The 26,603-nt window shown below is 49.0% G+C and overlaps 1 protein-coding gene across 6 annotated transcripts in view; it reads right to left on the reverse strand.

The window, feature by feature from the left end:
• The window catches only part of SLC12A7 (solute carrier family 12 member 7), a 174,563-nt gene that overhangs the window by 126,443 nt on the left and 21,517 nt on the right, over positions 1–26,603 (reverse strand). Inside the window, exons 1-2 of one of the 6 annotated variants that reach the window (XM_077310647.1) lie at positions 14,673–14,784; positions 13,791–13,944 (exon numbers count right to left, since the gene is read on the reverse strand). The exons of 2 other annotated variants lie outside the window; for them this stretch is intronic. In XM_077310647.1, the coding sequence (XP_077166762.1) occupies positions 13,791–13,830 (40 nt within the window). In that variant the 5' untranslated portion in view covers positions 13,831–13,944; positions 14,673–14,784. Of the gene's footprint in view, positions 1–5,907; positions 6,012–6,340; positions 6,664–13,790; positions 13,945–14,672; positions 14,913–26,603 lie in introns of those variants that run through there. 3 more of the 6 variants (XM_077310644.1, XM_077310641.1, XM_077310643.1) reach the window with 3 other exon arrangements.

Here is a 26,603-nt window from a genome sequence, read left to right on the forward strand (position 1 = left end):
CCCTCCTCCCCACCAAACCCCTTCCCACGCCGCCACCCGCTTCACACACAACACCCAGCCACCCACACACATGCTCCCACCTACCACTACATACCCCCCCTCGCCCCCCAGGCCCCTTCTGACACCAACGCCGCTTCACACACAACCCGCCCGCACGCACACCCCACTTCTTACCCGCCCTCACCTCCCGGACCCCTTCCCACGTTGCCGACACGCCCCAACGCCCACCGGCCCGCTCTCGACTCCCTGCCGCCCTCACCCTTCCCATCCCCACACCCACCACAACCATCCCTTTCCCCGCCCGAACACCGCTCACCCCCCTCCTTCCCTTTCTCCCCTCCTCAGCATTCCCGGCCCATCCCTGAGGCTCCTCTACTCTTGCGGCCTGAGCGGCCGCTAGCACACCACAACAATGAACCAGGCATACGCCGATTCCCGTGCATGCCTGGTTCCCCTTCCCGGTGTACCAATGTGGCCCCACCCCCCTCCATGCCTCTTTCCCCTCCCAGCCCTCTTTTTCCCCTCCGCGTGTCTTTTCCATGCCGTCTTCCCACTCCCTGCCCCGGAACCCCCCCCCAAGCTGAGTCGCCTATCACCTCGCTGGACTCCATGACTCTGCCTGCCCCTGCGGGGACCGCACTCCGCCCAGCCACTGTTCCGCCGCCTCTGTAGGCCGCCCCAGCCTTCTGACGACCCGACGCCGCTGACCATGGACTCTCCTAACGGTGAGTGCTGCGCCCGTTCCGCCTCACCTGGCCCCGACTTCTGCCCCCCAGGGTGAGTGCTCTCGCCATGGGTTGGGCCGTGTGCATTCCCCTTCCCTTTGTCCCCTTTCAAAGCGCATTTTTATGAATGGGCTTTGAAACTAGTCAGTATTATATTGATATCGATCTCACTATAACATTCTTAAATGCCAGACTATCTCGGAGCGTGTCGGGCACTCTCTCACCCACAATGCTGACCCTGCGGCCTCCCTATCTCCTTTCTCCTCCTCTCCCTGACACAAGGCGTACAGTTCAGGTGGAACTGAGCAAGAAGCCCTCAAGGGAAAGGCAGGTGCTGAGGCTTCCCCTGCAGAAGCCTGCCCTCAGAACTCTCTCCACAAGAAGCCTGGGCGACTTTGCCCTCCTCTTCTTTGCTCCCTCAGCAGCAGGGGCAAGATGGGGGGCGTGGCCAGGCCTGAGGCTGCAAACTGGCCATGGGGAAAGGGAGCCAAGCCCCTGCTTCCTCACTGGGACGAGGGCATGCTCTTTCCTGGCTGACGACCGGGGTGGCTTTCCTCTCCTCTGCAGCCCGCTTGGCAGCTGTCCAGCAGCAGGGATCAGAGTGCACAGCCTGCTGAGAAGGGCAGGGGAGGATTTGGGAAAGAATGAGCATTTTACTTCCACCCCTGGCCCGAGGCCTGCAGCTTAGGGAGGCTTACAGCGAGGGGTGTGCAAAAATAACAACAATGGTATTTGGGGGGGGCATATATTGACCCCATAAAATACTGGGGTCCATTCTGCACAACTTCAATGTTGCAAAAGGCTTCCAAATTGTAAACGCTACTAATTTGCAGTTCCGCAAAACGTCGCACACAATCTGCCACACTCCTGAAACAGTCCCACAAAAAGTGATTTGTTGTAGCGCTTAAAGGGAAATCGGGAAAAGTGGATTCACCCTCCGAAAAGCGCTAAACTCTTGCAAACAAACTGCAACAGTAGCGAAAAAGACCTGTGTGTTCTCATTGTTGCAGTTCCAGCAAAGTCCCTCCCCCTGGCTCTCTCCTCCAAACTTCCGGCGAAGTGATCGGCATTTTTTTTTTCTCAGAGCGAGCAGAAAGCAACGAACCGGCGAGGCTTCATTCACCCAGCGAGGCTTCTCCAGCTACAGTCCCTCCACAGAAGTGCTTTAAAGCTCCCCTAAGTCCCCAAGCACAACACAGCCCCGTTTGCAAGTTCCCTTTATTTTCGGCCAAAAATCGCACCCGTGCAGGGGGGGGATTTTTTTTTCACTCGGGGGAGTGTGGTAACGATCACTCACCAGCTCGCATGCCAGCTAGATGGGTCTCTACGTTAGGAGGAATCAAGGCATATTCGTTGCAACGTGTATAATCTGCATTACTTCTGTTTGAGCTTTGAATTCCGAACTGTCAATAATATTTCAGTCCTCAGAATACTACTGCAACTTCTTTTTTAGATAATTGGGAAGACTGACAAAATAAATAGTTCTTATAGAACTCATATTCCCTACTCAATGCACCTAAGGGACCAACATTGTTGCTGTAGGCTAGTTAGAAGGAAAAATAACTATTAATTATTGTAGATATTAGCAACAGATCAGATAAATAAATCTTAGAAATGAATCTCAAGTATGCTCTTATTCAAAATACCATAATTCAAACCACATCTTGGCCAACTAGTTTGTAAACGGTTGTCTGTCTGCATATCAAGTTCCATGCGATAGTTCGTTAATTTATTATCACTGGGGCTCACCAGATCATTGTACAAGCAGAGCTGTAAAAAAAGAAAAGGCTGCGGCATTAAATCAGAGACAACCTTCAAAAGCATCTCATTTCAAAGTGAGAGAAGCAGAGTCTGCAAAATGAAACTTTGGCCAACCAGCACTGCAAACAATGCAGTACTAAAATAACCTCTTCCAATGCTGCATTATATTAGCTGTAAAATTCTGTGTTTAACTCTCCTTGCTCGTATATTACAGCACATAAAAATTCAGAAGAGTTTTCAGAGCAGAAAATTACAGATTATGGCCATGGAAACCTCCCTTTCTCTGCAATTTCTAATTTTAATATAAGAGTTGGAGAGACATATAAAAAGGAGCCATAATGATAAGTATACATAATTAATATCAGGTCAGAGAGGAACTGTCAAGTCAGAGAACCAGCTTAACATTTATATTATATTATATTATATTATATTATATTATATTATATTATATTATATTATATTATATTATATTATATTATATTATATTATATTATATTATATTATATTATATTATATTATATTATATTATATTATATTATATTATATTATATTATATTATATTATATTATATTATATTATATTATATTATTATACCTCCCTCCCCGGAGGCTCAGGCCGGTTTACATAAAATGTAGAGAACAATACAAGAAACAATCCATAACCTATAGATCGCCATAACATTAATACTATTAACGCTGATAATTGTAACGATGGTAACAGTGCAAGAGGCCCAGGCGCAGAATGCCTTGATGGATTTCTGGGAGGGAGGGGGCAGGGGCCCTGCAGATGTTTTTGGTTCCTCCTGCTGTCAACCAAATGCCTGGCAGAAGAGATAAGGGTGGCAGCCTCTAATCTGGTGAGCTGGGTTTGATTCCCTGCTCCTCCTCCACATGCAGCCAGCTAGGTGACCTTGGGCTAGTCACAGTCCTGAGAGTGCTGTTCTCACGAGCAATCCTGTCAGAGCTCTCACAGCCCCACCGCCCTCAACAGGACGTCTGATGTGGGGAGAGGGAAGGCAATTGGAGAGAAAAGCAGGGTACAAACTCAACTCTTCTTCTAAACTAAGTAGCAGAGTTTTGCTTTTTAAAAAGCATTTATAGTGATTTATGGACTTTAGCTCTTAATGGGCTTTAGCTAAAATCAAAAATGTTTGGCATTGATTACTTATATTAAATGCTATCTGTCCTGCCAGGAAGCTTATCCAACCTAATATCTCTAACAAGCTCAAAGTTTTATTTAGGCTTTATAGAGATGGCTGCCAACCAGCCTGGAGGAAAATGACCTAATTTGTGGCAACGGCAGCTGAAGCCTTTCATGGCGTGGAAACTGAAGTGAGTTCTGATTTTGTACATTATATCCAAGCTAAACAGTGAAAAGAACTGCCTCACCAACGTATCAGAGATATCTCGAATTTCCGATACAGTCACAATTTCTTCCCTGTAGGCTTTATTTGCTTTTCACAACGAGTGCCATGAAATAAAAAGCACCGAGGAACAAGGGCCCAGCCATGCCCCTTATGCCAGAAAGGTCGCACAGATATGTCGATAACAATGGCATCGGAACCTCCATAGAAAAGTCACCTCCCCCCCCCCCCGGACACGCCAACATGTCTTTCACGCGGACAAGGTCAACCTGAGGCAGTTATCCTGCCTCCGCCCGTGTGGCACGGAGGGAAGGCCCTTTCTCGGAAGGCCCCTCTGTTCCGTTCACAAGGAGTGCTAATCAGCAGGCGGGGGGGGGGGGGGCAACTCGGTCGTGCCAGAGTGACGAATGAGCAGTCAGGGAGCCCTGCGAAGGGCCGCCTGAGACCCCAGAGAGCCCCTGCCAGTCTGAGCAGACAGCCCTAGGGGCAACAAGGCAGTTCCTTGTCTTCATGTGCTGCACCCGACCCACCCTCCAGTTTGCCCCCTTTGGACACATCCCCCCCCCCCAGGTTCCAATAGCATCCATGAGCCCTTGCTGAGAAAAGTGTGTCAAGTCTGGCTCACAACAGAAAGCTTGTCCCTGAGGCTGGCACAACCAAGCAGCCATTAGACATTTGCCTATTTCCGTTCTCCTGTGTGAGCAACCTGTCAGTAAGACTTTAAAAGGCCTCTTGAAATCCTCAAACTATTTCCTAAAACCTGGCCTGGCTTTTTGCCTCATTTGTCCGCTCTGCAGTTTGCTACTGACTTCCACTTTCTTGGCTTTCTCACCCAGCTTCTTCTAGGTGTTCTCCCCCCCCCCCATTACCTGACTAAGACCCTCATGCGAAAAACCAAGTGCCCATCTTCTCTCCTGGTTTCAAGGCCAATTTACCTGCCATACAAATGCAGGGAATGAATCAGCAAGTCTCATGCATCCTGCTGAGGAGGAGAGCTGGAACGTGCCTCATGCTATCATGGTCATCTCCTCACTTTCCGTCTTGGTAATCAGCAAAGCATTTGCCACACCGACCCCGGCTCACAAGAAAAGAGCTGCCATGCCATCCCTCCTACTTGTGCTTCTGCTCCATACAAACTCAAAACTTAGGATATGCTAATAAAGCATTTCATCTTTGAAGAACAACTTCTGTGTAAGACTCCTCCCCCCCCCCACCCCGGCCAATTCCCAGAGCCTTTGGTGGTGGCTTCTCTCTCGATATCACGGCCTGGAGAGAAGATGACTAAGAGGCGATAGGATAGCCATGAATTCTGTCATGCGAAGACTGGAGCCGAGTTGTTTTCTCTTGGACCAGAGGCAGATGGTGAATGGAGGGGCAGGAAGGGCTGGGTCAGTGACTGGCCCTTGTGGTCCTTTCTTGCATGCCCAGAGAAATGGTGACCATCACTTTGGGATTGGGAGGCCAATTTCTTCTCAGGGATTCTAGGGGTTTTTCCTGGGGGGGGGGTATCATCAGGACATCAAATTGGGTAGGCAGGTAGTTGTGAGTGTCCTGTATAGTTCAGGGGGTTGGACTAGACGAGCCTGGAGATCCCTTCCAACTCCATGATTCTATGATTCAATGTACAGGATGGTTAAAAGAGTTACCAAGAATATGACACAATTTGAGCACTCAAAAGTGCTACATAAATACTTGTCTTCATCAGAGTCAGCTGAACTTGCTCAGTTAGGTTATGGGACCTTAAACATCAGTGGCTTCTGCTTTTTCTAAAATAAACTTTAAAGCTCAACTTTTTATTTCTCAATCTCTTCCCTCATGAGCCATCAAGAAGTCCTAGCTGATGGCTGTTTACGGCAATCCTCACAGTCTCAATCTCCTTTTATGTACTGACTAGTAAAAAAAGCCCATTTGTAAAAATGGGCTTTGAAAGGGGAGTATGGGCAAGGGAGACAGGCGGGCACAGGAAGCCACCCATCCCGATCAATGAGAGGCACCCTGGGGGGAGTGGTCTGGGCGGGCCTGGTAAGGAAGGGTAGGCGAAAGGCGGCAGCGACTGACCTGGCAGGGACCCTGGGTGCTGAGGCCGGCGCGGCAGGCGGGCAAGTCGCGATTGCAGGCGGGCAAGTCTCGGCGTCGGGTGTGGTCCGGTGTCCATGGCGGGCCTGGGGGAGGCAGTAGCGAGGCTGAGGGGTGGTGGGCAGCGAGGCGACGGGGAGGGCGGCGCGGTAGCGGGATGGCGCGCGTGCGTGTTAGAGGGGTGGGGCAGGGCTGCGTTGGGGAAGGGAACCAGGCATGCGCCGGAGTCCGCGCATGCCTGGTTCAGTCTAGTGCTGTGGCGGCGGCCGTGAAGGACGCGCGGCCTAGCCACAGCAGAAAAGGCAGAAAAGGGCGTTGGAGGGGCAGGAGGAAGGTAAGGACGGGCGGAGCGAGTGTGTTTCGGCCGGGGAAAGGGACGGGCGGGGTGGGGGTGGGAAAGGCGGGGATGGCTTACCTTTGAAAGGGCTGTAGCGACGGCGGGCAGCTCCTTGGGCGTGTTGTTCGCGGCGGGCGGGTCCTTCGGCGGGCAGCTCTTTCGCGGCGTGCGGCTCCGGAGGCTCCTTTGCGGCGGGCAGGGTGTCTTGTTCGCGGCGGTTCTCTCCCCGTTTTTTTTTTTTGTTTTGAGTCTGGGAGTCCCCCTGCGGCGGGGCGAGCGGCGGTTCTCGCGGTTTTTTTTTTCTTTGAGTCCGGGAGTTCCCCCAGGCGGCGGTCGGAGCGGCGCGTCTCTGGTTGTGTTTTTTTTGGTGTCCGGGAGTCCCCCTGCGGCGGGCCGAGCGGCGGGTCTCTCCCCGGTTTTTTTTTTTTTGAGTCTTGGAGTCCCCCAGGCGGCGGTCGGAGCGGCGCGTCCGTTTTAATTTTTTTTTTTTGGAGTCCGGGAGTCCCACTGCGGCGGGCCGAGCGGCGGTTCTCTCCCCTTTTTTTTTTTTTTTTTGAGTCTGGGAGTCCCCCAGCGGCGGGCTGAGCGGCGGTTCTCGCTGTTTTTTTTTTCTTTGTGTCCGGGATTCCCCCAGGCCGCGGCCCGAGCGGCGGGTCTTTTTTTTTCTTCAAGGCATCGGTGGGTTCCCCCAGGCGGCGGCCTGACGCGGCGGGAGGCGCTTCGCGCCTCTCGCCGCGTCAGGCCGCCGGACAGGGAGCCCCCGGCAGCCGCGCTCCGCGCGACTTCCGGGGGCTCCCTCAGGCGGCGGCCTGACGCGGCAAGAGGCGCTTCGCGCCTCTCGCCGCGTCAGGCCGCCGGGGGCTCCATCAGGCGGTGGCCTGACGCGGCGAGAGGCGCTTCGCGCCTCTCGCCGCGTCAGGCCGGGAGCAACTGCGAGCCGCGCTGCGCGCGGCTCGCAGTTCCTGGGGCTGGGAATCGGAGGGACCAATCGGCAGGCGCTTCGCGCCTGCCGATTGGTCCCTCCGATTGTCTGTCATGAGGAAGGGTCCAATCTGGACCCTTCCTCATCCCGGACTCATCCCGCCCCAGGACCCCTTACTGCTTTATTTAGTCCGTGGCGCCCGCGGCGCCACGGGCGGTTTACAGATGTTTTCCCACTCTTTCACCATGCGTGTCAGTTGGGTTTCCTTTGTGTTTTGAATTTCCCCTTGCTTTCACTGTGCATGTCCAATGGGGTTTCATTTTCATTATGCATTGATTTTCCTCCCTGCAATGCTCAGTTCACTTTCTGGTCTACGTTTCCCCAAGTTCCCTGAGAATGGTTTTGCGGCGGTTTCTCCCAATGCTTTATTCCCAAAACAAAGTAAATTCAAAGGCATCAAGATCTTCTTAGATTCCCCCATACTCTTTGCCTGACATTGGGGAGGCCTCTCCTCCAGGCCCCATACTGAGGTTGTTCCTCCGAATATGCTCCTTCCATCATTCTTTCCCCTTCATCGTTATTTACTTCTCCCATCATGTAATTTTACTGTAATTGTAATCCCCTGGGCCAAATGGTGTGCATCCAAGACTGCTCAAAGAACTTTCTGGCGAGCTTGCATAACCCTTGTCCATCATCTTTAGGACCTCTTGGAGGACTAGAGAGGTGCCAGACAACTGGATGAGAGCAAATAGTGAGGGAAATAGTGATCAATGTGGCAAAAACGTAACACAACACGGGGGACGGGAACGGTGGCCCTAGGATCACTGTTGGAGCAGTCCACAAACACCTAGAAACAAAGTCTTCTGGGCCAGATGAAATGCATCCAAGGGTACTAAAAGAACTTAAAGGTATCATCTCTGAACCTCTGTCCATTATTTTTCACACTTCTTGGAGAACAGGTGAGGTGCCAGAGGACTGGAGGTGAGCAAATGTTGGGTACTTGTTAATGGTTCAGCATCCCCTTGGAAAAGAGTGACAAGTGGAGTTCTCCAAGGATCTGTCCTGGGCCTGTGTTGTTCAACATATTCATAAATGATTTGGATGAGGGATTAGAGGGGATACTTATTAAATTTGCAGATGATACTAAACTGGGAAGGGTAGCAAATACAACTGAAGACAGCAGCAGAATACAGGATGACCTTGATAGGCTCGAGAAGTGGGCTAAACTGAATAAAATGAAGTTCAATAGGGACAAATGTAAAGTTCTGCATTTAGGTAGGAAAAACCAAATACACCAACATAAGATGGAGGAGACTTGTCTTGGCAGTAGCATGTGCGAAAAGGATCTAGGAGTCTTAGTAGACCATACACTGAACATGAGTCAGCAGTGTGACTCAGTGGCTAAAAATGCAAATGCGATTTGAGGCTGTATCAAATGGAGTATCGTGTCCAGATCACGGGAGGTGATGGTACCGCTTTACTCTGTTCTGGTTCGGCCTCACTTGGAGTCCTGTGTTCAGTTTTGGGCACACCATTTGAAGAGGGATGTTGACAAACTGGAACATTTCCAGAGGAGGGCAACAAAGATGGTGTGGGGTTTGTAGACCAAGACATATGAAGAAAGATTGGGGGAGCTTGGTCTGTTTAGCCTAGAGAGAAGACGACTGAGAGGGGGTTCTGATAACCATCTTCAAGTATTTAAAAGGGTGCCATATGGAGGATGGAGCAGAATTGTTCTCTCTTGCCCCAGAGGGACAGACCAGAACAAATGGGATGATATTAATTCAAAAGAAACTGCATCTAAACATCCGGAAGAAGTTCCTGACAGTTCAAGCGGTTTCCCAGTGGAACAGGCTTCCTCGGGAGGTGGTGGGTTCTCTATCATTGGAAATTTTTAAACAAAGGCTAGATAGCCATCTGACAGAAAGGCTGATTCTGTGAAGGCAAAGGGGTGGCAGGTTACAGTAGAGCGATTGGGATGTGTGTGTCCTGCATAGTGCAGGGGGTTGGACTAGATGACCCATGAGATCCCTTCCATCTCTATTATTCTATGATTCTATGATTCCATTAATGTTATCCCAACCAGAGAAACTACAAGCCAGTGAGTCTGACCTTAATTTCAGGGAAGATAATGGAGCAGATTTTAAAGGGGGTGATCTGCAAGCATATAAAGAACAATTTAGTATTCTGGGGAAATCAGCGCAAATTTGTCTCCAACTGCCAGAACAACCAGGTTTCCTTTTTGGCCCAAATGATGGACGTGTTAGATTCACAACAAGCAATAAATATAGTTAAATACAATAACAGAATATAAATAATTGGTAACATATCTCCTTGGAACAGACAGGGGAGCTATCTGAGTTGCCGCTAAGGAAGGCCCTTAAGTTGGTGTATTCGCTTGTCCAAACTGGCCTCGGCCATAGGCCTGGTGGAAGAGCTACATCTTGCAGCCCTACAGAACTCTGATAGTTCCAATAGAGCCCTGATGTTCTTGGGGAGCTCATTCCACCAGGCCTGGGCCAGGGCCAAAAAAGCTCTGGCCCTGGTCAAGACCAGTCAGACTTCTCTGCAGCTAGGGACTATCAGGTGGTTTGCGGACGTTGAGCGAAGCACCCTCAGGGGATGTATTAAAACAGGTGGTCCCTCAGATACACCAGACCATGGAAGGCCTTGAAGCTTAGGCCTTGAAGCTTAAAACCAGAACCTTGAAACAAACCCGGAATTCTACTGGGAGCCAATGTAGCTGCCTCTTAGTGAGGATTTTGGATCAGTTGTAACTTCCAGATTAGGGTCAATAGAAGGCCAACGTAGAGCAAGTGACAGTAGTCTAGTCTTGAGGTGACCATTGCATTGATCACTGTGGCCAGGTGTTGTCAGATAGGACGCTCGTAGCTTGGCCTGGTGAAGATGGGAAAATGCCTGCCTAGCTACCTTTGTGACTTGAGCCTCCATTGATAAGGAGGCATCAAAGATCAAGAGGTGAATTTCCTCCAGGCCAGACTGGCCAGGGATTCTGTTTTTTTTGGGGGGAGGCATCATCTGGGCATGGAATTGGGGTCGCTGTGGGTGGGCAGGTAGTTGTGAATGTCCTGAATTCTGCAAGGGGTTGGACTAAATGACCCTGGATTCTGAGTTCCTGCCCATGTGGGCAAATGACACCTGCACCCCAACCAGGCAGGGCAAGTTCACTTCCTGATCTGGCCACTTCCTCTCTACCCACAGGACCTCCGTCTTCCAATGACTACCCTGAGGCCTGTCTCATTTTTAACATTTTAACATTCTCAACATTTAGTGGATTACCAATAAGGTTATCATTTGGGCTGTGTGCTTCGGCTACCCAAGCGGCCACTCCAGCCTGAAGCAGCCAGGGCCGCTGGGGGGCGGAGGGGGCGGCACCGGTTGACAGCGCACCAGTCTGTGCACACAGCGTCTGGCTGCTTCGGGCTGGAACAGCCACTTCGGTGGGCAAAGCCCACAACCCCAGGATCATCCTCTCGTGCAAAAAGCATTCTTATTCTGATTAAAAAGCTGGAAAAAGAGCGATGTATCCTGAAAGAGAATAAAGTCCTTCCAAGCTTGGCTTTGTGGGTTTTCCGGGCGGTGTGACCAACATGGTCTGCCAATTTTAGGCCCTGACCTTTCACTGCAGCCGGCATCTTTGGGGGCAGCGCACGCCAAGACAGAATCTCCCCGCCCTCCACCAAGAGAGACGCTCCTGGATAAATAGCTTAGCCTGCAGTTTAGAACTTTCCTACTCTACAGATTTTGGGTTGCCTGTATTCTTTGAAAAGGTCTTTGCTAGGGAATTAACAAACCTGAGATCTGTTGCTTTTATCCACGTCGTGTACAAACTGGGTATCTACTTTGCCACCTCTAAACCAAAGTGAAAACGCAGTGCACAGGCAGAGGCTGTAAGAACTCAGCACAACCAAAGCCACATATATTATAAATACATTTGCAACAAATCACATCCTCTGGAATAAATGAATCCTGCTTTAAAATATGGTTTTTATATTCATTAGTTTAATATATGAAAGAAATCCAGTTTTTGTGGAACTCGAGTTATTTATTTTAACAGTGCAACAGACAACAGATGATTCCCAAGACGCCAACTACGAAAAGGAGGCAGGTCTGCTCAGAGGTACGTCAGAGTCATTTATTCGTGATCATAGACCAGGAGTCCTATCATAGTGCAGACATAATACAAAAAGATATCAAATTGACAAGTAAGAACAGGGAAGTAAGACCCATTTTATTCTGTGGTGTTTCCTCCCAGCAAAGTGTCTGTGGATTCCAGTCGAAGCCTTTAATCATAGGCTTCTGAATCACAGAAAGGATTGCCCCAAGTAGGCTTATCGGAAGCCATGGGGCTAAATGAAGGGTCCTTTCAAACTAATTTGCAAAAGATTTGCACTAGCTTCTCAGTACGTTTCACTAGCAGCACATTATGCACATAGAAATGAACAGCTGCAGCATCTTATTGATTTACATTTAAATTTATAGCAAGCTTTTATGCCCTAAGAGCAAGTTGAATGTAAGAAGAGCTGTTTTTTCCTTATACTCTGCTTTTCACTTCCTTAAGCAGCTTACAAACACCTTTCCCTTACTCTCCCCACAACAAACACCCTGTGAGGGAGATGGAGCTGAGAGAACACAGGCAGTAACTGCTCTGTGAGAACAGCTCTAACAGGACTGTGATGAGCCCAAGGTCACCCTGCTGGCTACTTATGGTGGAGCAGGGAATCAAACCCAGTTCTCCAGATTAGAATTCACCACTCTTAATCACTGTACACGCTATACACCACTACATCACAGCAGCACAAATATAAATCAAAACCTTTCAGCAAAATTAATTGATAGAGCACAGTCTTAAAAATGAAAATATTTGACATCAAAGGCATGTTAAAACTAACCACTGCCCAAACCACAAGCAGCACGTTTTCAACAAAGTCTCAAATGAGTATAAAATAACACCAGAACAAATGCGGATCTCTAGCACCGAATCATGCCGCTCAGGACTGTCTACTCCGAGGAGGAGCATCTCTCAGCACCTGCACCCAAGCATAGACTGCGCCATTTCCCTCCAGAAAAGTCTCGGTGATGCTGTGAAAACATCCTGCAGGCGCAACAAGGTGAAACTCAATGCTCTGCACCAGCCATGTTCACGACACGAAGGTCTCGAGTCAAAGCCCACCCCCACTAGCGCCATGGAGGGATCACAGTACCGGGTCAAAAGAGCATAGTGCTATAGCGGCTCCTCTAGATAAAAGCAGATGCATGCATGTTTTTGATTTCTTTCAGTAAACTTTTAGCAGTCTGTATTACATTTGGGACCCCCAGCCCCCCACCCCATTAGGGAATTAAATGTGACACATTCTTATTTTCAAGCTTGGAAATTTGCATAGCCGCAGGGAACAAAACAGAACAGTTTCAGGGCAACCAGGCAGGAACTCCCTCCCAAAGCAGGAAGGAATTGTCCGTGTTGTGTGCCCCCCCCCCACAACCTTTACCCCCTTCTGGCTGCCAACGTTCCCAAGTTAACAGATGTGTGTCTGGCCAGCTAAAGTGAAAGAAATAAAGGCAGTAAAGCCCGAAATCTGACTTGCAAGAAGGCTGTATGCATCTATTATTGTTAAGAAACCACACCTAGTGTCATTTCTCACTGTTCATTACTAAGAAGTTGGAGAGTTCCTTGGAAACAACATACATGAGCTGTGAGCTTCCCAGCCTTCCTGCCAGCCCAGGAGGGCAGCTCGTGTGGAGGGAAGAAAGGGGTTGGCGGGAAGCTGCAGAGTCCCCTTCAAGCCTCCCCGTTCCCCTCCGGAGATCTCGCCTCAGCTAACTTAGGACAAAACTGTGTGTCACTTGCAGGAATTGGGGGGGGGGGGAGTGGTACGCAATTGCTGCCCCTGGCCCAACAGGATCTACCCCTTTTTTTTTTTTGGGTGAAACACACTGTTTGTTTGATATTGTTTCCCCACAGTTTTGGGCTACTATCTGGAGCAAAAGCCAAGTTCTGAAAGATCTCTCACTAAATTTTAGTATTTTGATAACTTTCAGTCACAATTAATTATTTCACATTTTTAAATTCTGTTTACAGGATCTTACTTCTGCTTTTAAAAAGTTACATCAGGCAAAAAATACAATTTATACTTTTATATTTTTGTGCTTTTACAAGCTATAATTTATATAACAGAACTCCAGAATAGAACTATAAGATGCTTACAGTACTTTGCTTAAAAACTGTGCTTTTTAGAAAGCTTTCATCTTTCCAAAATATGTATTGAAAACCATCTCCCTTCAAAGAATTCACAAGATTTGTTTACTTCGATTATACTAAAGAGGAGCACAAGAAGTACTTAATCCGGCTTACATAACAAAATCAAATGTACTGACATACGGCATCTGGCAACCAAATTCCAGCACAACACAAGGGATTGAACGGTATGCAGAAAAGCAACATTGACTAAAAACTATGAAGCAGAAAAGCCTCTTTTGAGGAAGATTGTGTGACTTCTGCTAGCTCCCCACTGCACTGGGAACAAGTAGCATCTTGTAAGAACAACTGCTTTGCTCTTCCTTTTTCAATTAAAAAATTAGACTCACCAGAGCTTGGACCACTTTCTTCATAATCTTGTTCATTCATAATCTGAAGTCTGGCTCCTCTGACATCCAAATGCAAAACGGAAGACAGCGGGCAGTCGCTCCCTTGTCTTGTACCAGTCCTCAAATCCTGCCTCTCAGTAGTGGTGGATTAATCCTGAAGCAAGTCATCCCGGCCTCAGGCCATTTAAGGTTCACATGTGACACAAAGCCAAGCAGCAGCAGCAGCAGCAGAGGCAGCCCTCTGACAGATTAAGCCCAGCGAGCGAGATAGTCATCAGCAATAACCCCCCCCCACACACACACCCAAGCAACCAAAGGCAGTGCCTGCATCTCCGTCATCAAGGGTCACCAGGTAGAAAGCCTTCCGTTACATGGAGAGCCAACTTGCCTGTAGACGCCCGTCAGAAGAGCAGCCCCTGCATCCAGGCATAACACGCCGAACCACAGAAACATTGTGCTCTTCAGGATGCTAACAGTTTCAGCTGATATACTTAGCCCAAGATAACACTGCAAAGGTGACAATCTGCAAAGAATAATGTTTTGTATGTGGATCTGCCAAGGACCGAGCTTGAGGTCCGAGGCAGGATCCAACCAGATGCAAAAGCAGCCAATGCGCTGCAAGGCTTCCCACTGTGAGAGCCAATCCCTTTAAATCAATCAGGCACAGCTGAGCCAAGCAGACTGAGCTGCGGGAAATCCTTTTGTGTCCAAATTGTATATAAGGTAGGGTCTTTCTCGGGGGAGGGGGTGTTGCTTCCTTCAACAAGGACTCACCGCTGAGATCAATAGAGCTGTTTGTTTGCCCAGTAGTCCGGCATCCTTCCCACAAACCCACATATTTTACAGTGGCAATGAGGATGGGATCGCAATGCAAGCGATTACCTGCAGTGGCTGAATCCCTGGAGCGCCAAGGAGGGACAAACTGGAGACCACGGGTGGGCAGCCTCCCGGGAAAGGACCCTCCGACTGCTGAGCGGGTTGCCCCAGCGATCCCAAGCAGCACAACCGACCGCGGCAGACCACCACGAGGACACCGAGGACTCTGAGGAAGACGAGGCTGAAGTGGACCACACCTCTGTTCGCCCATGCTGTCTTCCAGTTCCATGGCGCCATTTGCCAGGCCTGCATCAAGAAAGGGCACTTACTCAGTCCCTGTTAACAGCCCCCTTTTGGTGTCTCTGGCAGGGGGCAAGGTCTTTGCCACACTCGACCTAGCCCACGTTTACCAGCAACCGCCAGTCAACAATGCCTCAGCTGAGGGACAAGACAAGTGTCACTCGTCGGAGGGCATTCTGGGTCAAGCGCCTGCAATTTGGTGTCAGCGTGTCACCAGGAATCTTCCAAAACCTGACGGAAGATCTCCTAACGGGAATTTCAGGGGTGATTCCCAATTCTGATGATGTTTTACTGGTGGGGAGCACAGTCCCTGAGCTTGCTGACCACCTCCGACAGGTCCTACCCAAAGAGGTCACGGCCTACATTCCCCTCCAAGGGCTCGTGCTCCGCTCCAATGCAGCCGGGTTAAAGGTAAAGCGGGAGAAATGTCCTCTGGGCGTGCCGCCCAGGGAGTTCCTCGGGTTCCTCATCGACGCCACAGGCAAGGCTGATGTCCAGCCACAGGCTACAAGCCTTCCTGGGCCTCCTGAACATTTACCACTTGTTCTTGCCGAACAAGGCCACCGTTACGGAGCCCCTGCATTGGCTCCTCGACAAAAAGGCACCCTGGGTCCGGGGACCCAAGCAGCCCTCCTCCTTCTAGTCGGTCAAGCACCCCATCCTTTCACACAGTGTGCTGGCACACTTTGGCGAGGCTCAGCTTGTTGTACTCGCAAGATGGAATTGGCGCCATCCTGAGCCACCGCCTACCGGACAGACGCGAGGCTCCGGTGTCATTCTCAGACTTGGTCTACTGCGGGGTACAACTAGGTACTAATCGACAAGGAGGCGCTCGCCATAGTCGCTGGAATAAAGAAAAACCCCGGCTACCTCTAAGGCTGCCGTTAATGACCATCATGGATCAGGTGCCCCTGCTCGGCCCCTTCACGACGGGCCATCAACACCACCGATCCTGTGCCCATGGATGCTGCGGCGGTCCTTCTCCCTCCACGGAGACAACCTCCGCCTCGAGCACCGGCCCGGGATCCAACCAGATGCACAAGCAGCCAATGGGCTGCAAGGCTTCCTGTTGCAGGAGACGATCCCTTCAAATCAGTCAGGCCCAGCTGAGCCAATCGGGCTCAGCCGCAGGAGACCCTCTTGTTGAGTGGCTGGAGTTGGGCTTTGCTCGGAGCGCTTCAGTCTGGTCGCTGCTTCCTTCAACCTGGACTCACGGCTGGGATCAACAAAGAGCTGTTCTTTCATATCAACCACATATTTTACAAAAAAGTACAAAGTTCTTGGGTCCAGGCTAGGGCACCTTTAAGACCAACAAAGTGGTATTCAAGATCTGAGCTTTCATGAGCATGCACATTTCTTCAGATACGGATAAACAAGACATATGGGGGTGGGGGGGCTCGTTCCCTGGAAGGGCTGGTTGCAGTCCAGATGCCTGAGTAAGTGGGCTATTAAGCTGAGACTGGATTAAGGTAAGGTAGGATCTGTGGACGGCAGTAAATCAGCAGACGAATACAAGAGTTAACAAACAGAAGTGAGAATAGAGTTTGAGTCCAGTGACACCCCCAAGAGAACAAAGTTCAGTTCTGGGAAGGAGTGGGAACGGAGAGACTTGGCCTGGCACACTCCTCCAGAGGCATCAGGACAGATCTCCTCACGCATCACCGGGGGGGGGGGGGGGGGGGGTTGGTTGCCGGGAATGGCTGATTAGAGTCAAGATGCAAAAGTCCCTGAGCAAAAGGCACCGCTATTGCTGGGACACATTAGATGAGACGTGTGAATAGCAGCAAACTGGCATACCGTTAACAAAGGCATTAACAGCAGAAGTGAAAACAAGGCTTCAATCCAGTAGCATCTTGAACTTGTTTAGGTATAAGACATGAGTCTCAACAGAAAAAAAACTGTTCAATGTATCACCAGCAACTTACAGCTTCTGCTAGAACATGACAGTTATCTTTCAGAAGTACTGGGGGAGGGAGGCAAATGTTTTCTTGTTCACAGACAACCCCCAATTCCCAACTCCTCACCCAGAGTCATGTAACATCAAATTGGAACATGGACACTGGTACCAGAGCTGGCCATAAACCCAGATAGCAACTTTGCTGCCCTTGCACCCAGACAACACAATTATGGGACCTAACAACACCAACAATACCATCTTTGGCTCATTCACTTGCTCATCTTCTAACACTGTATATGCCATTAAATGTCCACAAGGCTCTTCAGTTCTGTACATAAGGCAAACAGGGAGTGTTTGGCAAACCCTATGTTGAAGGATAAATGGACACAAACTTGACATTAAGAATTACAAAACTAAGAAATCTATAGAACATGTCAACTTCCAGGGCACTCAGTGGGAAAGCTCAAAGTAGTATATTGCAGAGGCACGACGATGGGTCTGCCTCAAAGTAGTAGTTTTATTGCAAAGGAATTTCAGAAAAAACTGAGATGGGAGACTGCTGAATTACAAGTTATTACCACACTCAGGACAATAGAAACCCTGGGCTTAACAGAGATATCGGCTTCTTATCTCACTAAAAAGGTAAAGGTAAAGGTATCCCCTGTGCAAGCACCGGGTCAGATTTTGACTTGACAGAAAATATCTTTATTGAAAAAAAAACAACTAAACATCTCAAAATTCTTGCTGATTCCCCATGGGTAAGGCTGTTTCCCCAAAGCCGTTTCCTCAAAGCTCCTCCCATCCTCAGAATTAGGCATGAAAGTCCTCTCTCACAGTTCCACAAAAACTAAAGTAATCCAGGCAAGCCTGTCTTCCAAGGCCAGAGAGAAAGTGGGCACCCAAACATTTCAACAGATTTATGGCTACCCAGCTTGCCTGAACAGATGTGTGTCTAAGAAATACATAAGCAAACCTTGCTTTTGATATAGAATTTGGCATGAACTTTGAACTGTCCATACTTTCTGTTCTCCTCTGGAATTCAGTAGCTGTTTGTTTCTCTAATCACTTCTTCACTAGAGCATGTTGTTTTGGAGCAGGGAGTTGGCAGGGTGGAGAATTTCTGGTGTCTGGCCACCTTGCATAAGTTTTTCATAGAAGCCTGGGAAGATTTTAGTCCCTGGCACTGTAATGTGGAGGACAAGGATCAACACTGGGGAAGGGAGAGTAATGGGTTTTTAAAGGTATGCTTGTTAGCTTGTAACACAGTTTCAGCAAGGGAAACCTTGCTCCTTGTTGTGCCTTCTTAATAAAGAGATTTATTTTCTCCAAACAAGCCTGCTTATTGGAAGTTCACCAGGGACCTGGTAGGCAGTGGCTGCCAAGTATCCACATGAGCGCCTCATGCCCTTTCCTTGCCTCGGGTCTCCACCCTTTGCCACTGGCTGCCAATCCCCTGACCCACCAGACAACCTTTTTCTGCAATTCTCGTAGTGCTGTACTGTTGTAACAATTTATCTGGAGGGTTTTCTGAATCTTCAGCTTTTGTTTTTAATAAGTCTTTAGCTTTTTCACTGTGTACAAGACATAGCTTGTTTAAAATGAATGGTGGGAGTTCAGAAGAATTGGAACAGTATAGCAATAGTGTTACAAACCAAAATCTTGAACTTGAACTGGAAGCAAACCAGTAACCAGTGCAATTGTCTCAGCACAGGCTGGATGTGGGCCCTCCAAGATGTCCTAGTGACGACCCTCACAGTCGTGTTCTGTATCAGTTGCCGGTACGGGAGAAATGGTGGCAGGGGGGTGGGAGGTGTCCTTAGGAAGGAAAGAAGCACCAATGCAAACAGAACCTGCAAGCAAGCTCACTTTACCCATACACAAGGCATACAAACGTGCTTTGATTGTGATCTTTCCAAAAAAGATTGTAACCACCTTTGATTTGCAACCCTGGAGAGCAAATAACAGAAATGGTAAAAAAGGAGGTGGAGTGGCAGTGTACGTGAAGACAGGGTTTGCATCTAAAGAAATACTAGAGGAGGAGAGGGACACTCTGGTAAAAATTAGCTCGGTGAAGATAAGGGGGGGGTTAAATAATACAGTGCTTGACATTTGTCACAGAGCACCTGATCAGGATGAGGACAGAGATTCACCCCTCCATGAGCAGCTTCATTGTTGTTGTTGTTGTTAGGTGCGAAGTCGTGTCCAACCCATCATGACCCCATGGACAATGATCCTCCAGGCCTTCCTGTCCTCTACCATTCCCCGGAGTCCATATAAGTTTGCACCTACTGCTTCAGTGACTCCATCCAGCCACCTCATTCTCTGTCATCCCCTTCTTCTTTTGCCCTCGATCGCTCCCAGCATTAGGCTCTTCTCCAGGGAGTCCTTCCTTCTCATGAGATGGCCAAAGAATTTGAGTTTCATCTTCAGGATCTGACCTTGTAAGGAGCAGTCGGGGCTGATCATTTCTAGGACTGACCGGTTTGTTCGCCTTGTAGTCCAAGGGACTTGCAAGAGTCTTTTCCAGCACCAGAGTTCAAAACCCTCAATTCTTTGAAGCTCGGCCTTCCTTATGGTCCAACTTTCGCAGCCATACATTGCAACTGGGAAGACCATAGCCTTGACTAGATGCACTTTCATTGGCAGGGTGATGTCTCTGCTTTTTAGGATGCTGTCTCGATTTGCCATAGCTTTCCTCCCCAGGAGCAAGCGTCTTTTAATTTCCTTGCTGCAGTCCCCATCTGCAGTGATCTTGGAGCCCAGGAAAATAAAATCTGTCACTATCTTCATTTCTTCCCCATCTATTTGCCAGGATTTGAGAGGGCCGGATGCCATGATCTTTGTTTTCTTGATGTTGAGTTTTAAGCCAACTTTTGCACTCTCCTACTTCACCCGCATAAAAAAAAAACTCTTTAGTTCCTCTTCGCTTTCTGCCATTAGAGTGGTATCATCTGCATATCTGAGGTTGTTGATACTTCTCCCTGCAATTTTGATCCCCATTTGTCACTCATCTAACCCTGCGTTTCACATGATGTGCTCCGCATACAAGTTAAATAGGCAAGGCGACAGTATACAGCCTTGCCGAACTCCTTTCTCAATTTTGAACCAATCAGTGCTCTGGTATTCCCATCTCTTTAAGAACTTGCCACAATTTGTTGTGCTCCACACAATCAAAGGCTTTAGCATAGTCAATGAAGCAGAAGTAAATATTCTTCTGGAACTCTCTAGCTTTCTCCATGATCCAGCGTATCTTGGCAATTTGATCTCTAGTTCCTCTGCCTCTTCGAAATCCTGCCTGTACTTCTGGAAGTTCTCAGTCCACATATTGCTGGAGCCTAGCTTGAAGGATTTTGAGCATAACTTTGCTAGCATGAGAAATGAGTCCAATAGTGCAGTAGTTTGAACATTCTTTGGCGTTGCCCTTCTTTGGGATTGGAATGTAAACTGACCTTTTCCAATCATGTGGCCACTGTTGAGTTTTTCAAATTTGCTGGCATATTGAGTGTAGCACTTTTACTGCATCATCTTTTAAGATTTTGAATAGTTCAACTGGAGCGCTGTCACCTCCACTAGCTTTATTGTTGCTCAGACTTCCTAAGGCCCATTTGACTTCACATTCCAGGATGTCTGGCTCCAGGTCAGTGACTACCCCCTCATGGTTATTAGGGATGTTAAGCTTGCTCTTGTATAGTTCTTTTGTATAATTTTGCCACCTTTGTTTAATCTTTTCTGCTTCTGTTAGGTCCCTACCATTTTGGTCCTTTATCATACCCATCCTTGCATGAAATGTTCTCTTTATATCTCCAATTTTCTTGAAAATAACTCTGGTCCTCCCCATTCTATTGTTTTCTTTTATTTGTTTACACTGTTCATTTAATAAGGCATTCTTATATCTTCTAGCTATTCTCTGGAATTCAGCATTCAGTTAGGGGTATCTTTCTCTTTCTTCCTTGCCTTTCACTTCCCTTCTCTCCTCAGCTATTTGTAAGGCTTCCTCAGACAGCCATTTTGCTTTCTTGCACTACTACTACTACTACTACTACTACTACTACTACTACTACTACTACTACTACTACTACTTATTATTATTATTATTATTATTATTAAAACCCATTAAACCCCCCTTAAAACTTTAATACCAACATGGCAGCAAAAAAACCCATCCCTCCCCATACTAATATCGGAGATAATGGAAGAGTGCAATGTACAGTTCATGACTCCGGGGGGGGGGATGCCCCAAGTTTGCTGACCCCAACCTCAACCATAGACCTGGTGGAAGAGCTCCGTTTTGCAGGCCCTGCAGAAAGCTGACAAATTCCGCAGGGCCCGCAGCTCACCTGGGAGCTCATTCCACCGGGTAGGGGCCAGGACTGAGAAAGCCCTGGCCTTGGTTGAGGCTAGGTGCACTTCCTTAGGGCTGGGAATGATCAATAGGTTCTCACCGGCAGAGCGTAAAGCCCTGCGTGGAGCATAGGGTGGCAGGCAGTCCCTCAGGTATGTGGGTCCCAATTCACGTATGGCCTTAAAGGTTAGAACCAGAACCTTGAACTGGATCTGGGCAGCTATTGGTAGCCAATTCAGCTGCCTCAGCACAGGCTGGATGTGGGCCCTCCAAGGTGTTCCAGTGAGGACCCTAGCAGGTGCATTTTGCACTAGCTGAAGTTTCCGGTAGGCCCGCGTAGAGCAAGTTACAGAAATCTAATCTGGAGGTGACTGTCGCATGGATCACTGTGGCCAGGTGTTCCGAGGACAGGTAAGGCGCTAGTAGCCGGGCCTGGTAAAGATGGAAGAATGCCTGACTCGCTACTCTCTTGACCTGCGCCTCCATAGTCAGGTGAGATGGTTTTAGTTGCTACCTCTTGTACAATGTTGCGAACCTCCGTCCATAGTTCTTCAGGCACTCTGTCTATCAGATCTAATTCCTTAAAACTATCTGTCACCTCTACTGTATATTCGTTAGGGATACGATTTAGTTCATACCTGAGTGGCCTAGTGCTTTTCCCTACTTTCTTCAATTTGAGCCTAAATTTTGCAACAAGAAGCTGATGATCTGAACCACAATCAGCTCCTTGTCTTGTTTTTACTGACTGTATAGAACGTGTCCGGCTGTCCAAGTTGGAATAGGGCCAATCAGGGTGCAGCCAGCAAAGCCCCTGCAGTTCCCACCCTCCGTCCCTGGACTCTAGCCTCTTTGCTCTCAGACGCACCCCAGGGCCTGGAGCCAGCAGCAGGTAAGGGGAGAGGGCCCTGGACAAAGGGTCCTGGTGGAGGGCCTGCTAATGAGGGCCTCTTGGTCTGCTAGGCTGGGCCTGCTAACGAGGGTGTCTTGGCCTGCTGACTGCCTGCTAAGGATCTCTGTGCTGGGCCAGCTAAAGAGCTGGCCAGTTCCTGTCCGCCCCACTTGATCTGGCTGCGAGCTGCAGCCCAAAGCCACCTTAAGCTGCCTGGCCAGGGGCCAGGGGAGGAGACCCTTTCAAGGCCCATTCTTAGGAATGAGTTTTGAAGCTAGTAAAATATAAAACATTTGTATCAATGATCTGGATGAGGGGGTAGGGGGATTGCTCATTAAATTTGCAGATGATACCAAATAAGGAGGAGTGGAGAAACCCCCAGAAGATATAAAGTTCAATGAGATCTGAACAAGCTGGACAAGTGGGCAAAGGAGAACAAAATGCAATTCAATAAGGAGACGTGCAGAGTCCTACATCTTGGATACAAAAATGAGAAGCAGACATACTGGATGGGAGATACACTTCTGGGTAGCTGTGTATGTGAACAAAATCTTGGGGGACTCGTAGACTGTGAGCTAAACATGAGCAGACAGTGTGATGCAGTGATAAAGGCAAACAAAGTCTTGGGATGTATCAGCAGAGGCATCTCATTAAAATAGCAAGTTGCCATAGTCCCAAAGTATACCACATTGGTTCGTCTACACCTGGAGTACCGTGTGCAGTTCTGGAGGCCTCACTTCACAAGGAATGTGGACAAAATTGAGAGGGTGCACAGGAGAATAACAAGGATGTTCCGGGGCCTGGGGACCAAGTCCTGTGAGGAAAGGTTGAGGGACTTGGGAATGTTCAGCCTGGAGAAGAAGAGGCTGAGAGGGGACATGATTGCTCTCCATGTATTTGAAAGGTTGTCACTTGGAGGAGGGCAGGGAACAGTTCCTGTTGGAAGGGGAGGAGAGCACCCGCAGTATGTATGGACCGACCTACCTACCTACCTACTTACCTATCTATCTATCTGATTTATTAGCCACCATTATTGAAGAATCATCTTACAGCATAAAAAATAAAACCCCAGCAAGATAAAAGCCCCAGCATACTCTCTCGTTGAAAAATTAAATAATAAATAACCCCAACCTCCTCCCGCAGCACCTGAGGCTGGAACTCCCAGGGTGCCGATTATTCCACCTATGAGTTGTCCTCAAGTACGGAGGGACTCCTAGATGTCCTGCGCCCTGGCCTCAAGCAAAGACCTGGCAGCAGAGCTCAGTCTTACAGGTCCTGCGAAACGCGAAAGCTTCTGCAGGGCCCTCAGTAAATGGTTTGGCTTTTGGCTTCCTACTTTACTTTTTGGCCCTCAGTAAATGGTTTAAACTACGGAATGAATGGTATTGGCCAGATATCGGGGGTGGGGGAATATTCACAGTCAGAGTAGTTCAGCAGTGGAATAGGCTGCCTAAGGAGGTGGTGAGCTCCCCCTCACTGGCAGTCTTCAAGCAAAGGTTGGATGCACACTTTTCTTGGATGCTTTAGGATGCTCTGGGCTGATCCTGCGTTGAGCAAGGGGTTGGACTAGATGGCCTGTATGGCCCCTTCCAACTCTAGGATTCTATGATTCTGTTCGGAGTCTGTTTCCTTTATCAGCTTATGATCACTGGCAGCCTTCAAGCAAAGGTTGGATACACACTTTTCTTGGATGCTTTAGGATGCTCTGGGCTGATCCTGCGTTGAGCAGGGGGTTGGACTAGATGACCTTGATGGCCCCTTCCAACTCTAGGATTCTAGGAGTCTAGTTCAGCTGTGGAAGGGGCTGCCTCAGGAGATGGGGAGCTCCCCCTCACTAGCCGTCTTCAAGCAGCGGCTGGACAGATCCTTCTCCTGGATGCTGGAGGCTGACCCTGCTCAATGCAGTTGGACTGGAAAGCCTGCATAGCCCCACCCAGCTCTAGGACTCCATATGCATGCACATAAATGCAACAAAGTTGTTCTCCATGCAACAAGTATAATTTCAATTCATTCTTGCTATTGAAGTTGCACAAAGTGGGAAGGCAAGGGATCTTTGCCACTGGGAAGAGAAACAGTAGGAGGAAAAGTTTTAAAGGAAAAGGAGAACAAAGCAATTGAGCAGTATATTAATAACTCCTCCGCTGGTTTAAAGGTTTCATATCTGACTCAAAATGTGCCACATCTCAAAGTCTCAGATAATACAGTAAAGCAATAAGCTTCGGGGGGGGGGAGGGGGGGTGTCTGACAGTTGACCCCACACATGGCACAGCTACTTCCTAAACTAGGATTTGACCTTCCTGTATAAGCAGCATACAGCTTTTTATATATTCAAGCAATACCAACAAAGTACAAATGTCAACCTGTGATTGCCAAGATTACAATATTAGATGTACTATCTGCAAATAACAAAGTGTTCTGAAACCTGTTCCACACACGGTACATCCACTGCCAGCTACAAAACAGGTACATTAAAACGTGGCTTCAAGCCTAGGATCTCCTCTGGTGGGTCGCCCCCCCCCCCCTTCAGCTGGAAGGTTCCTGGAAGGATTTCCCGAGTGCTGCAATTTCTTTCCCGGTATCCTCTAGATGCTGAAAGTTCCAGACAGATCCAACCCTTGTTTCTTGAGGCTCTAAAAGCCAGATAAGGGGATGGGGGAGCAACTGGTAGTTACAGCATCAAGTAGTTACTGGTGAGGGTGCAGTGGGAAAACTCTGAGCACATGCTCTGGGGGTTTGTTGTTTCAGGTGGGCTTCTGCCCACTTCCTCTTCCCTCAGGATGTGCTTTGCTGAAGCAAGGAGCAGCCACCATTAGACTGAGATGCCTCTCTCTGCTGATTTGTGGGATGTTGTCCAGTCTGCAGCCTAGTCATAAAGGCTTGCAACATGCTGTCTTGGTAACCACTTTCAGTAAGGAAGCAGATGAATATGATATATATTTTGAAATACTCTTTCCAGTAAAGATTGCTGACAATGTGCAGGGGGCGGACTAGATGACCCTGGAAGTCTCTTCCAACTGTATGATTCTATGATCCTATAAAACTCAGTGCTGTGAGTCTGGATCTGTGCCTCATCCACAAAGGTAACTAATCCTTACCATAGTTCTCTCTAATATTTGGGGAAGCATCCTGTGGGCGGAGTGCTGTCTGGGACATGTCCGGTGTCTGGCCTGCACTTCTACTGCATTGGGCCAGGCCCTGGAGCACCCACCTCCGGAAGCCGGCTGGGAGGCGTGAGACCACCCTTGCCAACGGACTCTGCCTAGCTGCCGCCGCTCCACTCCTCTGCATCACTCACTTTGCTGCCGGCCCGACTTGGCCACCAGCGGCCGCCCACCCGGCATCACGCAGCTTCACCCGGACCCTCAAGCCGGACGCCAGGCCTCGCGCCCACATGGGCCCTGCCCTCCGAGGGCAGAAGAGGCACCCGCACTCATGATCCCTGCTCCACAGCATTGCTTATCGCAGCGGGCTTATTTACTAGTCCCAGCATATTTTCAAAATGTTCTGTTACTCTGCAGCTCTATTTCTCTGGAGGGATTGAGGACCGGGCCAAGCCCAAGAGCTCCAACAGTACGGATGAAAATCTTTCCACACTACGTTTTTCTTTCTTTTTTGCCTAACTGATTATGTTGCAACAAATATACGCTGCTACCCTAACCTCTAAATACAACAAGCAAACCCAGTTCCTGCAGTTTACAAAAGAAAATTGTTTCTTCTGAATGGAGGGTTTCGGCACAATTTAGCTCCAGACCATAAACTTGGGGGTGGGGGGGACCAGTCTGTAGTTTGTCAGGGATCCAACAAGCCGTCACTGTTTTTTTTTGGGGGGGGGGGTTGGTTTAGCTTGTGTGAGAGTTTATTTCTTGCTAACCAAATGAATGTGCAGCTCCGTTGATACCTGCACACCAAAGCTGATATGAACGTATTGGGACAAGTTGGGACTTGTTGCCTAACTACCAATCAGGTAAGCTGTCCCATCCCTGATTAGCCATCTGTCCAATGAACAGCCAACCAGGAAGGATGTCCTGCCCCTGCCTGCATCCCCCTCCAGCTTGTTCCACCTGGAAGGAGGGCCAGCCTGGTAAGCGAGAGCTGGGAGGGGGAGGGGAGGGCCTGGGACTGCAGATCCGGTGGGGGGAGAAGGGAGGGAGCTCCCACCAGCGCCCCCGGTGCCCCGAGCATCTCCGGCTGCAGACTTGCCAGGCCTGGGGCTGGGGCTGGGGCTGGGGGGGGGGGGACAGAGTCCCCACCAGTGCTCCCCTTCCCCCCAAAGGCCCACTGTGGCCACTCCAGACCTCAGGTGGCCTGCTCGGGGCAGGCGGGGGAACCTAGCGCCCGTTGTATTTTTAGGTGCAATGGGCTTCTTTGCTAGCACCTTGAATCCTAGAATCCTAGAGTGGGAAGGGGCCACACAGGCCATCTAGTCCAACCCCCTGCTCAGTGCAGGATCAGCCCAAAGCAATCTTGGTTGGTCTGAAAGGTGTCTTCCCTGCTGCTTCAGACCCACACAGCAGCCCACCTGAATCTGTTTCCTTTTAGAGATTGTTCAACCCCTTTGAGTGGCTTGAT

This window comes from Paroedura picta, chromosome 14 (assembly GCF_049243985.1).
Source record: "Paroedura picta isolate Pp20150507F chromosome 14, Ppicta_v3.0, whole genome shotgun sequence".
In the NCBI taxonomy this organism is placed as follows: domain Eukaryota; kingdom Metazoa; phylum Chordata; class Lepidosauria; order Squamata; family Gekkonidae; genus Paroedura; species Paroedura picta.